The sequence below is a fragment of the Bufo gargarizans genome, chromosome 1, assembly GCF_014858855.1.
Source record: "Bufo gargarizans isolate SCDJY-AF-19 chromosome 1, ASM1485885v1, whole genome shotgun sequence".
Classification (NCBI taxonomy): Eukaryota; Metazoa; Chordata; class Amphibia; order Anura; family Bufonidae; genus Bufo; species Bufo gargarizans.
Window position 1 is genome coordinate 694581025 of NC_058080.1, and position 14032 is coordinate 694595056.

General features: G+C 41.7%; 1 protein-coding gene across 1 annotated transcript in view; it reads left to right on the plus strand.

Moving 5' to 3' along the window:
• The window catches only part of ITGA1 (integrin subunit alpha 1), a 276177-nt gene that overhangs the window by 216171 nt on the left and 45974 nt on the right, over positions 1–14032 (plus strand). Inside the window, exon 22 of the mRNA XM_044276225.1 lies at positions 2282–2358. Within this exon, the coding sequence (XP_044132160.1) occupies positions 2282–2358 (77 nt within the window). The remainder of the gene's footprint in view (positions 1–2281; positions 2359–14032) is intronic.

Consider the following 14032-nt stretch of genomic DNA (forward strand, 5'->3'; position numbering starts at 1 on the left):
TAAAATAAAATCCTCCAGGGTAGAGATGAGCAAATTCTAACGAATTAATTTGTTACATTAGCTGGGACATCCCGCCCAGGCCTGTCAATCAACCACCTGCACTGATGCCAAAGAGGAAATTCTGCTTACACAGCGATTCAGAAGTGGCAGTAGCTGCTTTCGAAGCTGAATTTGAGCTTTGGAATCAGCGCAGGCAGGAGATTGACAAGGCTGAGCAGGGAAAGCTCCTACAGGTGAAGAAGTCTGGCTTAAAGGGGTTGTCCCATGAAAAATATTCTACAGTTTTCAAACCAGCACCAGGATCTGAATACTTTTGTAATTGCATGTAATTTAAAATTTAGCACCTTCACTGAGTTATTCAATAAAATGTATCAGTATAGCGCCACCTGCTGTTTGTTTGTTTTTTATTTCTTTGAACTGCTCACTGAGATGGTCGCACATGCTCAGTTTCATCCTTCAACTGCTTCCTTAGTTGTGATAGGGAGAGCTGAGACACCCCCCTTATCTGCTGCAGCAGAAAAGACACGCCCCTTGAGCTTCCAGCTTGATATAAATCTAGCAGAGCAATGAATTGGGAGATCTCTGGATCCATGTGAGGTACAGGGCTGGTTCTAGCTTTGTTAGAACGAGGTTGTCATGTACTATATCATGTCTTTTAATTTTTTACATTAGTCACAAATATTTAGAATATAGTGATATATATTCGTAATTTCGAATATTCGAGATTTTTTATTGCGAATTTTCGTAATGCGATTTTTTTATCGCAAATTTTTCAATTGCCGAGTAAAAACATGATTCCTCCCTGCTTCTTGCTTGTGGGCCAATGACTCATTATCCCACAAGTAGGAAGCAGGGAGGAATCATGACTTTAAATGGGAAAAATGATGAATATTCTAAAAAAATAATATATAGCACTATATCGAATATACTTGTTTTTTCGACTATTTGTAATATTCTAAAACAAGAATATATAGCAATATAGCGAATATTCAAAAAAAAATAATAATATAGAGCAAATTAGCTAATATAGTGCTATAATCTTTGTCTAATAGTTGTCATTTTTTCTCATCTGAAGTTCAGATTAGAAAAAAATTACAACTATAAAAAAAGATGATAACACTATATTAGCTAAATTGCTCTATATTAGTTTTTTTTTCGAATATTCGCTGTATTGCTATATATTCTTGTTTTAGAATATTGCGAATATTTGAAAAAAAACGAATATATTCAATATAGTGCTATGACTCATTGGCCCACAAGCAAGAAGCAGGGAGGAATCATGTTTTTGCTCGGCAATTGAAAAATTTGCATTGCGAAAATTTGCATTAGATTTTTCAAGTAAAAAAATCGTACAATATAATGAATTTTAGAATTTGCGAGTAATTTGCGAATATTCTCAAAAATATTTGCGAAATATCGCGAATTTGAATATGACCCCTGCCGCTCATAACTCATGGGATAACCCCTTTAAGTGAGGAATCAATTCGGTAGAATCAATTCACTCATCTCTACTCCAAGCCATGTGTTATTGAACAAGCAGGGTTTTTTTTTACCATTGGCTACCATCTGTTTACCCATACCCATATATGTCACTGTATTGGCATTAAAGATATTGAAAGGGGTTGGGTACAGTCCTAGGGGACCTCAGCATGTCATAAAGAAGTTTTTAGGACAATTTGGTTACTTTTGTTTCAGACTTAAATCCAATTCTACCGCATCAGAACTAAAAATAAATTTTGGGAAATTCACTCATCTCTAGTTAGGCTATGTCGACACCATGTTCGGTAAACATATTCTGCTTATGCAAACGGAAGGCTCCCGGCGCATATGTCTAAGGTAGCCATAGACACACTGCACTTTCCTATACAGTAGGCCACCACAAATAAAAATACTGTGCAATATGACTGATATCCAATACAGTGAAATATGTCAGTGGTATTCAATAGAGAATACTCCTAACATATACCTCCGACATACAGACCAAGCATCATCCAAGAAGCTGTGTGACATTTACTTGCAAGTTGCAACAGATGGTAATATAGGGTCTACTGTATTCCAGTAGAATATAAGTATAGTAAGAGACTCATGGTAACAAAAATAAACCCTCTAGAAAACACATCTGTCCAATCATGGATTTTTCAGTACCGGGTATAGCGGTTAGACAGTGTACAGATACGGTGCTAGTACACTGGGCAGTGAGCCTGTAGACTGCTGATTCATTATCATGTTACACTGTGTATTATGTGATGATTTTTTATTTCTAATTTTCCTCTTTCTGAAGATCAAATTCACAGTAACTTTCCAGTTCAACATCTCACACCTTCTGGATACAGTGTCTATACTTATTACCGCAGTAAGGTATGGCATCAATAACATGACCCTTTATTACTTCCTTCAAATATACAGCTTGCATGTGTTTATGGACATGTTCTCTTCTTGCACTCTTGGGTGAATATTTTTGGAAATCTATATAAGCGCTGTTAGGGAGTACTAAGGTCACCATCTCGACTACAGCCAGTGAACTTCAAAACCCTTAGCATACCGTGAGACCGGATGGACTTTGTTACTAGGGCCTTTGGTTACATCTGCGGAGCTGATTTCAGAAAACTGATGTGGGCACACTAATGGCAGACCTTCCAGAATGAATAAAGGTACAAAGTGAAGTCAGGAGGCATGGGAGACAGACGCCATCAATGCAGAACATGAGAGGTTAATCCAGAGGCAGGCCAAGGTCAGTTACCAGGAAAATCGATATAAGCATGAACACATGGTAAATCCCAAAACAAGCCAGAAGTCAGTTCACCAGAACAGTCAGTAGCAGGACTTGCCCTGTCCTTCATTACAGAGACATCCCATTGATTTGAATGGATACTTTGTAATGCTTAATTTACCATGTAGAGGTGCTGAAGGGAAACTGAACACTTGCTGCTAGGTTCTCCCTCAGATTACAGTAGATTGCTGGGGTCCCACCAAGAGGACACTTTTGTATTTGCTTATTGTCAAGGGACCCAGTATGGATTGTCCAAAATGGAGAACCCCTTTAAACATTTTGTTAAAAAAGAAAATGTAATCTTAGTGACGCTGTGTTCCCAGCACCTCCTTCCCCTCTCACAGCATGGGTCTCACACAGACACTGGCAGCTGCATCTGTCTCCTTCCTGTCTCATGCTTACCGTTTTTACAGATTTTTCCTGAGGTCAGGGAACGGGAACTACAGGTTTTTGGAAGAAGAGAGATGTCACTTTCTTTTAATAAATGTATCTGCCATAGTTTAATGTCTTTGCATATGCTACTGATGTACGCTATAATAAAATAACTATAGTGCTGGATAAATGATGTTTGTTGTGGGTTGTATTGCACTAATTACCCGCCTTTTTTGGTGGATTACAGTTAGTTTAGTGAGAACCTATCATCGCTAAATGAAATGCTGTCTGCAGGCAGCAAGTTATGGAGCAGGGGAAGCTGAGCAGATTGATTTATAGTTTTGTAAAACTTGTAACTTATACATTTATCGTCCAACTTAAAGGGGTTAACAATCCTTTGTTAGATAACCATGTTGGCTGTGTCCTGGGAATATCCACATAAAGACTTGGACTCCGTATATTTCCCAGTGTTGGCGCCCGTCGCGCCACACATTTAATGCCGCTTCTTGTGAATTTAGACCAGTTTTTATCATAACTCAAAAACAGGAAGATGTTTTTTAATGATTTGACATATATCCCTATACTCCTCACTGTAGCACGTGGAGAACATAATAGCATTGTCACTGGACAGACCGCTAACGTCTTGCTTGTGTCGATTTATACTTTCCGAAAAAACAGGGCCTTTCTGTCCAGTGACAATGCTAAATCTCTGTGACCTGATATCATCTCTGGGGCATACAATCTATGTTCTAATCTACTCTTAACCTTATTGGACTTCCTTCTGAATGTATCTACATCAGCACAGTTTTGTCTAGTACGAATCATCTCCCCTTTGGGAATATTGTGAATGACATGTGGGAAGTGGCATGAAGTTGCCAGCAATATTGTATTGCCCGCTGTGACTTTCCTATAAGTGGAGACATGAATGCCCCCCAAAATAAATTCTGTCACCTTTTCAATGTATTCCCGCAATACTAAGGTATAATCACTATATGTGTGCAGGAACCATCGAAGGGCCATCAATGCCAGATTATTTGGGATATTTGTATATAAGGACACCACGTCTGACATAATCCATTCCAAATTTTCAAATGCCTGTAGTACAGACCCGGTGTCCTTAATATATCCAGGAATTAGGTGAACAAGTGGTTGGAGAAGTGAGTCAACCCATTCAGAAAGTCTTTCCGAAAAGGACCCACAATGGCAGCGCATAGAAGATGGAAATAATTGTATATTGTACATAAATGTAATCCACTTCTTTCTGGCTGATGATTCCCATCTCCAAACGCCTGGTCAAAATATGTGACATTTTTTCTTGAAATTATGCTAGAGATTCCCACTGAGTTCAATATACACTGATGTGTCAGCTAGCATTTGCTCAGCACTTGCATTCCAGCAGGTTTGAACAAAAGACAGGATTTGTTCCTACAATATAATTGATCATATGCCTGCAGTCGAACATTGCATTGAAGAAAGTTTTTCTGTGTTTGATTTTATTCGATTGTGAATAAGTTTTTATAAAAGAATGAATATTATATGTTCTGACCATATTAAAGAGGACCTTTCACTAGTTTAAAAAGCAAAAACTAACTATATCAGTGGGCAGAGCGGCGCCCAGGGGTCCCCCTGCACTTACTAGTATGTCCCAGGCTATGAGCTGTGCGCTGCGATAGGCCAGCGCTGCAGCAAGGGACAACTCTAATACAAAAACTCCGCATAGTACAAAAGAAGGAGCTGCAGACACCGGAGCCTATACGGGGCGAACGGAGCGGCGCCCAGACATACTAGTAAGTGCAGGGGGACCCCTGGGCGCCGCTCTGCCCACTGATATAGTTAGTTTTTGCTTTTTAAACTAGTTAAAGGTCCTCTTTAAGGAGTTAATAGTCATGTGATATTGCTTAGTATTAGGGTTGAGCGAACCCAAACTGTAAAGTTCGGGTTCGTACCGAACTTCAGAATTTTTGGACCCCAGACCCGAACCCGAACATTTCGGCTATTTCTCAGCGCTTTTTAAAAGGCTGCAGAGCAGCCAATAAACAAGCGTTTAACTGTGTGACCTTAGAAGCCATCATAGCCATGCCTAATGGCATGGCTGTGATTGGCCAGTGCAGCATGTGACCCAGCCTCTATATAAGCTGGAGTCACGTAGCGCTGCATGTCACTCTGCTGTTACTAGTGTAGGGAGAGGATGCTGCTGCTGATTTCAGGGAGAGAATAGGAGAGAATCTGTGATCAGAACTCGAATATAACTCAGCGATCTACATACATTTAGTTGTGTGGGTGCAGTGCACAATCTTTTTACCCTGCCTCGAGCCCAGTGACAGAAAAAAAATACTTTTATTAATAGAAGAATATAACCACAGTATCTAAAGGGTGTATCTCACACAGACTGATCCCGACTAGGCCTCAATGTAAGTTTTTTGCACAAAATGGCTGTTTTGCAAATATCTGTATAGAACCACAGTATCTAAAGGGTGTATCTCACAATGACATATGCAGCAAAGGCTACAAAATTAAGTTTTTGGCCCAAAATGGTTGTTTATTAAATAACTGAATATAACCACAGTATCTAAAGGGTATGTGCTATATATGGTATACAGATGGCTCACTGTGGATAACCACGACTGGTGCTCAGGTTGAAAAACACCCCTTGTTCTTAATTATATATAGTTAGGAAATTGAACCGGCACTCAAAGCATTTCGAGGATATGTGGAAACATACAAATTTATTATATAGTAAAACTGCAATATACCTAGGTAATATACATCTTATTCAATAAAAAATATACATAAGTGATAAAAAATTAAAAAATCACAAATTCATCAATTGATCTCACTGTAAATGGAATTCTACTTTGGTTCTCTATATGTATAGAGACATGTTTGGATAGGCAGAAATCCCGATGGCAGATGCCATGTAATCAGTACATACATATAAATATATATATATATAGGGCTTCTGATCTTTGTATTGAGGGACACAGTTCCTTTGTAGTCCCAAACTTTCAGAGTCAATAGGGTTCACCTGTTTATAGAAAATGTAATGTACACATTTGGTACTCATGATACGTTGCGCTGATCAAAAAGCCTTTTTGCGTGTAGAGGTTCTTTCCCACAGCTCCACCACGCTCCAACAGTGTTGGTTTCGATTTGCAGCGTCTTTCTAGATCTCGTCCCAATTCTCGTGAGACTTGGTCCGTCTGTGAGCTTCATAGGTAAAGCGATATTGTATTTCTTGACGGTGAAGTTTAGTACATGGCTATGTATATTATGTAGTTGATTAACGCACAGGTATTCCGCCCAGACGCGTGTAGAATAGTGCATTTTGCACAAAAAGGGTGTTTTTAAAAACCCAGAAAATTATGGCTGCATTTCTAGCTTAAATTGCACACTGACTAATCCATATGTTGGATGTTGCCAAAAAAAGTGTGTTTTTTTAGTAACAGAAAATAAAAGCTGTATATAACGCTTGAATTTAACACATGCAGATCTGTAAAAATAGTGTATTTTGCAAAAAAAAAGGGTGTTTGTAAAAACGCTGAAAATTATGGCTGTATTTCTAGCTTAAATTGCACACTGACTAATCTGCAAATGCAGCAGATGTTGTCTATTGCCAAAAAAGGGTGTTTTTTTAAAACCAGATTATTTGTGCAGTTTTTCAAGCTTGGATTTCAATGTCACAAAAGCTCAGATGCAGTGCTGGTGCACTGAGCTTGCATAAAATGGCCGCCGCTGCCGCCCACCTAACTAACAGACGGATAAAAGTTATTTTTTTTCTGTTACTGAGCTCAAGGCAGGGTAAAAAGGTTGTGCACTGCACCCACACAACTAAATGTATGTAGATCGCTGAGTTATATTCGAGTTCTGATCACAGATTCTGTCCTATTCTCTCCCTACACTAGTAACAGCAGAGTGAGGTGCAGCGCTACGTGACTCCAGCTAATATAGAGGCTGGGTCACATGCTGCACTGGCCAATCACAGCCATGCCATTAGTAGGCATGGCTTTGATGGCTTCTAAGGTTACACAGTTAAACGCTTTTTGATTGGCTGCTCTGCAGCCTTTCAAAAAGCGCTGAGAAATCGCCGAACAACAAACCCAAACCCGAACTTTTACTGACATGTTCGGGTCCGGGGTCCAAAAATCCTAAAGTTCGGTACAAACCCGAACTTTACACTTTGGGTTCGCTCAACCCTAATACTAAGCAGTTACTTATATACTCCTCCCACATCAGTCCATGGTGGTTTGGATATCACATGACTATTAACTCCTTAATAAGGTCAGAACATATAATATTCTTTCTTTTAAAAAAAATTATTCACAATCTAATAAAATAAAAAACAGAAAAACTTTCTTCAATGCAATGTTCGACTGCAGGCATATGATCAATTATATTGTAGGAACAAATCCTGTCTTTTGTTCAAACCTGCTGGAATGCAAGTGCTGAGCAAATGCTAGCTGACACATCAGTGTATATTGAACTCAGTGGGAATCTCTAGCATAATTTCAAGAAAAAATTTCACATATTTTGACCAGGGGTTTGGTGATGGGAATCATCAGCCAGAAAGAAGTAGATTACATTTATGTACAATATCTAATTATTTCCATCTTCTATGCACTGCCAAAAATTCACAAGAATGTTTTCCCCCCGCCTATGAGACCCATTGTGGCGGGGAAAGGACCCTTTTCGGAAAGACTTTCTGAATGGGTTGACTCACTTCTCCAATCACTTGTTCACCTAATTCCTGGATTTATCTATTAGGGGTGAAGCAGGTGTCGCCCCTATTAGCTGCAACAGAAAAGACACTTTTCTTGAGCTGTCAGCTTGATATAAATCTAGCAGAACAATAAATGGGGAGATCTGTGGATCCATGTGCGGTACAGGGCAGGTTCTAGCTTTGTTAGAAAGAGGTTGTCATGTACTATATGATGTCTGATTTTCATTTTTTACATTAGTCATGGGATAACCCCTTTAAGTGAGGAATCAATTAGTTAGAATCAATTCACTCATCTCTACTCCGAGCCATGTGTTATTAAACAAGCAGGGTTTTTTTTTACCATTGGCTACCATCTGTTTACCCATACCCATATATGTCACTGTATTGGCATTAAAGATATTGAAAGGGGTTGGGTACAGTCCTAGGGGACCTCAGCATGTCATAAAGAAGTTTTCAGGACAATTTGGTTACTTTTGTTTCAGACTTAAATCCAATTCTACCGCATCAGAACTCAAAATAAATTTTGGGAAATTCACTCATCTCTAGTTAGGCTATGTTGACACCATGTTCGGTAAACATATTCTGTTATGCAAAGGGAAGGCTCCCGGCGCATATGTCTAAGGTAGCCATAGACATGCACTTTTTTATACAGCAGGCCACCACAAATAAAAATACTGTGCAATATGGACTGATGTAAAAATGTGAAATTCAAGGGTTATATAATGCTGTCATATTCTGTTATTAAACAAACACCCATTTTGGGCCAAAAACTTCATTTTGCAGCCTTTGCTGCATATGTCATTGTGATATACACCCTTTAGATGCTGTCTTTTCATCTGGTGGAGATGGAGAGTTTTAAAGGCCTTATGGCGGAGGCTGTCCCACAGTACGCTGTGCCCAGTCACCACTACTTTTCCAGGCGAGCCATCCCTTCCCTGCACAACCAAGTGGGGGACAAAATCAGGTGTGCACTGCACAACGCCATTTGTGGCAAGGTGCACCTCACTACGGATACGTGGACCAGTAAGCACGGTCAGGGACGTTATATCTCCATAACAGAACACTGGGTAAATGCAGTGGCGGCTGGGTCTGAGGCGGTTTGGCACATGTCCTTCCACCACTGAAGATTGCAGGGCTCTTCAGTTTGCCTCATGTTGCTTCCTCCTCCTACTCTGCTTCCTCATCATCTACTGGCTCCTCATCCGGTCAGTGTAAACGACAGCAGGCAGTTTAAAACCTATCTGAACAACAAACTGATTAGTGGTTGGTGCCAGTGAGCCTCAAGCCCGGCCTGGTGGTGTGCGATAATGGGCAAAATCTTGTAGCAGCTCTGGGACTAGCCGGTTTGATGCACATCCCTTGCCAGGCACATGTGCTGAATTTGGTGGTGCAGAGGTTCCTCAAAAATTGCCCCGATATGTCAGAGCTGCTGCATAAAGTGCGGACCGTCTGTGCGCGCTTTCAGCGTTTTCACCCTGCTGCTGCTCGCCTATCAGCGCTGCAGCGTAACTTCGGCCTTCCCACTCACCGCCTCATATGCGACGTGCCCACAAGGTTTAACTCTACCTTGCACATGCTGGACAGACTGTGCAAGCAGCAGCAGGCAATATTGGAGTTTCAGCTGCAGCACGCACGGGTCAGTCGCTCTGCGGAACAGCACCACTTCACCACCAATGACGGGGCATCCATGCGATACCTGTGTTCCTTGTTGCGCTGTTTCGAGTACTCCACCAACATGGCCAGTGGCGATAACGCCGTTCTCAACGTTACTATCCCACTTCTATGCCTCCTTGAAAAAAGGCTGCTGGCGATGATGGAAGAGGATGTGGCACAGGAGGAGGAGGAGGAGGAAGAGGCATTATTTCGTAGAATTTCCGGCCAGTCATTCACAAGTGGCTCCGAAGGTGGGTTCCTGCACCCACAAACGCCAGGTACACAATTTGTCCAGCCAGGGCACAGTTCTGGAGGATGACGAGGAGGAGCAGATGGAGGAGGAACCTTGTTCACAGCAGGGTGGCAAGCAGACCAGCTCATGGCCATAACTGGTGCATGGCTGGGGGGATACAGAGGACACAGACAATACACCTCCCACAGAGGACAGTTTTTCGTTGCCTCTGGGCAGCCTGGCACACATGAGCGATTACATGCTGCAGTGTCTCCGCATCGACCACCGATTTGCCCACATTCTAACTTGTGCTGATTACTGGTTGGCCACGCTGCTGGATCCCCGTTACAAGGAAAGCGTACCGTCCTTAATTCCGTCACTGGAGCGTGATCGTAGGATGCGCGAGTACAAGCGCATGCTGGTAGATGCGCTGCCTGTGGCATTCCTACCTGACAGCGGTGGCACTGTGGGAAGCACAAGGTGAAGGCAGAGGAAGAGGTCGCCAACGCAGCTGGAGCACCGCCAGCACCTCAGAAGGCAGGGTTTGCATGGTCGAAATGTGGAAAAGCTTTATCAGCACGCCACAACAACCAGCACCACCAGCTGATATGGAACGTCTTAGCAGGAGGCAACATTTCACCAACATGGTGGAGCAGTATGTGTGCACACGCCTACACGTACTGAATGACGGGTCTGCCCCCTTCAACTTCTGGGTCTCCAAATTGGGCACATGGCCTGAGCTTGCCCTATACGCCTTGGAGGTGCTGGCCTGCTCTGCAGCCAGTGTATTATCTGAACATTTGTTTAGCACGGCAGGGGGCGTCATCACAGACAAGCGCAGCCGCCTGTCCACAGCCAATGTGGACAAGCTCACGTTTATTAAAATGAACCAGGCATGGATCCCACAGGGCTTGTCCATACCTTGTGCAGAATAGACATGTATATTAGCCTTAACCAGCCATTGTTATACTACAGAGCAATTGCTCATACTTGTATTTTGGATATTTCACACTCTTTTGGAGTGTACCCTAATAAAAAAAAATATATTAAAACCAAAAACCAGTGTTGGCTACCTCGTCCTCCTTCACCGCCACTTCCACCTACACCGCTACGTCTACCGCCTCCTCAAACTCCTACTACATATGAAACTCCACCTCATAAATCTATTTTTTTTGTTTTTGTACGTATTTTATTTTATTTTATGTCATTTCACTACTTTGTCTGTTACATTTTCAGGTGAGATTCACCAATTTTTGTGTGTGATGTACCACTGCTATACCTAGTAGACGGGTTAAAAAAAATATATATTTGTCTGTTACATTTTCGGATGAAATTCACCAATTTTGGGAGTGATATACTCCGGCTGTACCTAGTAGACAGGTAAAAACATTTCACTAATTTGTCTGTTACATTTTCGGGTGAAATTCACCAATTTTTGGGTGTGATGTACCACTACTATACCTCGTAGACAGGTTAAAAAAATAACAATGTTGTCTGTTACATTTTCAGGTGAAATTCACCAATTTTTGGGTGTAATATACCTCTCCTCTACCTAGTTGACAGCTTAAAAAATTTCAATAATTTTTCTTTTACATTTTCGGGTCATAGACTCCTGCTCTGCCAAGTAGACAGGTCAATAATTTTTCTGTTACATTCTTGGGTTGACATTTTAGAATTTTGAATGTGAATAGGGAGTAACATTTCAGAAATTCTTCTTTAAATGATGCGCGCCACCTCCTTTCATTCAATGCTTAAACTTTAACAAGTTGTCCCACATTTGCGCTTTACTCATTTGTCCCACATTTGTGCTTCAATAATTTGTCTGACATTTGTGCTTTACTAATTTGTACAACATTTGCGCTTCAATAATTTTTCCCACATTTTCGCTTTAATAATTTGTTCAACATTTGCGCTTTAACAGCTTTTCCCACATTTTCGCTCGATCAAAAAAAAATGTAATCCATTTATCTCCCTTGGATGTGGTCTCTCTTTCTTACGCTCCCTCTCCGGCATGGAACCCTGATTCGCTGATAACTGTGGTCAACATGGTAGGCTCAGAAACGAACATCGAAAGTTGATAGAGAAGATATCGAAATGGATGGTGGACGTCACTGGGGCACCTCTGCATAGGTGACAGGAACATACACTTAAAAAAATTACAGGTGACATTTTACCAATATTATGCCGGATAGAAACCCCTGCTCTGCATAGGTGACAGGAATTTTTTTTTTCAGAAATTCTTCTTTACTGCGCGCCATCTCCTTTCAGTCAATAGTTAAACTTTACCAAGTTGTCGCATATTTGCTCTTCAATAATTTGTCCCACATTTGCGCCTCAATAACTTTTCCCATATTTCTGCTTGATCAAAATAAAATTTCATCTCCCTTGGATGTGGTCTCTCTTTCTCACGCTCCCTCTCTGGGGTGGAACCCTGATTCGCCGATAACTGTGATCAACATGGTAGGCTCAGAAAAGAACATCGAAAGTTGATAGAGAAGATATCCAAATGGATGGTGGACGTCACTGGGGCACCTCTACATAGTTGACAGGAACATCAATTTAAAAAAAATCGTCTTTTACATTGTCAGGTGACATTTTTCTAATTTTGCCGGATTTAAACCCCTGCTCTGCATAGTTGACAGGGAATAAAATTTAAGAAATTCTTCTTTAATTGATGAGCGCCACCTCCTTTCATTCAATGCTTAAACTTTAAAGGGAACCTGTCACCGGGATTTTATGTATAGAGCTGAGGACATGGGCTGCTAGATGGCCGCTAGCACATTCGCAATACCCAGTCCCCATAGCTCTGTGTGCTTTTATTGTGTAAAAAAAAACTATTTGATACATATGCAAATGAACCTGAGATGAGTCCTGTCCCTGACTCATCTCACATACAGGACTCATCTCAGGGTAATTTGCATACGTATCAAATCGTTTTTTTTACACAATAAAAACACACAGAGCTATGGGGACTGGGTATTGCAGATGTGCTAGCGGCCATCTAGCAACCCATGTCCTCAGCTCTATACACAAAATCCCGGTGACAGGTTCCCTTTAATAAGTTGTCCCATATTTTCGCTTTGATACTTTGTCCAATATTTCCACTCTATCATATTTATTTTGAAACAATTAATCCTCTCTTGGATGTGGTCTCTCTTTCTCACGTTCCCTCACCGGCATGGAACCCTGATTCGCTGATAACCGTGATCAACATGGTAGGCGCAGAAAAGAACATTAAAGGCTGAAAGAGAAAATATCCAAATGGATGGTGGACGTCACAGGGACGTGCGATCAGGCAGAAGTTATCTAGAGTCAACAAAGAAGCAGCAGGGCCTCTCCTGTCTAACGTTTCCTAATCTAAAATACCGCAGTGACATTCCCTGTAATATTTAATTAATCATTCCAATAACAGGGCATCTTAAGAGTACTGTATTGTTTATTTATCGTCACTACGAGTCGGGAGTAGGTAATTGCCGTGCGCCCCCTCATTAATTTGGAAGCTTATGCTTCAATACTTTGTCCCATATTTCAGCTCAATTACATTTTATTTCATCCATTGACCTCCCTTGCATGTGGTATCCCTCTATCAGGCACCCTCTCAGGAACCCTGAATCCACGCCACCCGTAATCACCATGGTAGGCGCATAAAAGAACATCGAAAGTTGATAGAGAAGATATCCAATTGGATCGTGGACATCACGGGGACGTGCGACATGGTGGGGCAGTATGTATGCACACGCCTACACGTACTGACTGATAGGTCTGCCCCTTTTAACTTCTGGGTTTCCAAATTGGAGGTGCTGGCCTGCCCTGCAGCCAGTGTATTGTCTGAACGTGTGTTTAGCACGACTGGAGGGGGTTATCACAGGTTATATTTCCCAATGTTTTGGGGTGTACCCTAATTTAAACACTGAAGAGAGATGCTCGGCGGCACCAAAGTAATAACCGTATGGTCCTACCACTCAGATGAAAAGCTTCTGGATCCACAATTATCCGGCTGGTGTTGATGGATGTGCACACCGTTGCTCTGGCAATTGCGTGATAAAGGGTGGTCTGTAGTGCTGGCTGGCCCTAGTAATACCCTGGAGCCCTACACTGGCCTATGTGACCGGATGGTGGTAAACCGCCACCAGTCACCTACAGGAACCTCACCCTGGAATTAGTGCACCCTAGAAGGCCCTCGCTTACCTGATCCCTACATGCACGTTTCGCTGAAAAAGATGAGTGACAGGCTCATCAGGGGAAAAACGGTCTGCTTGGGCTAAACCTGTGCAGGGTGCACTGACAA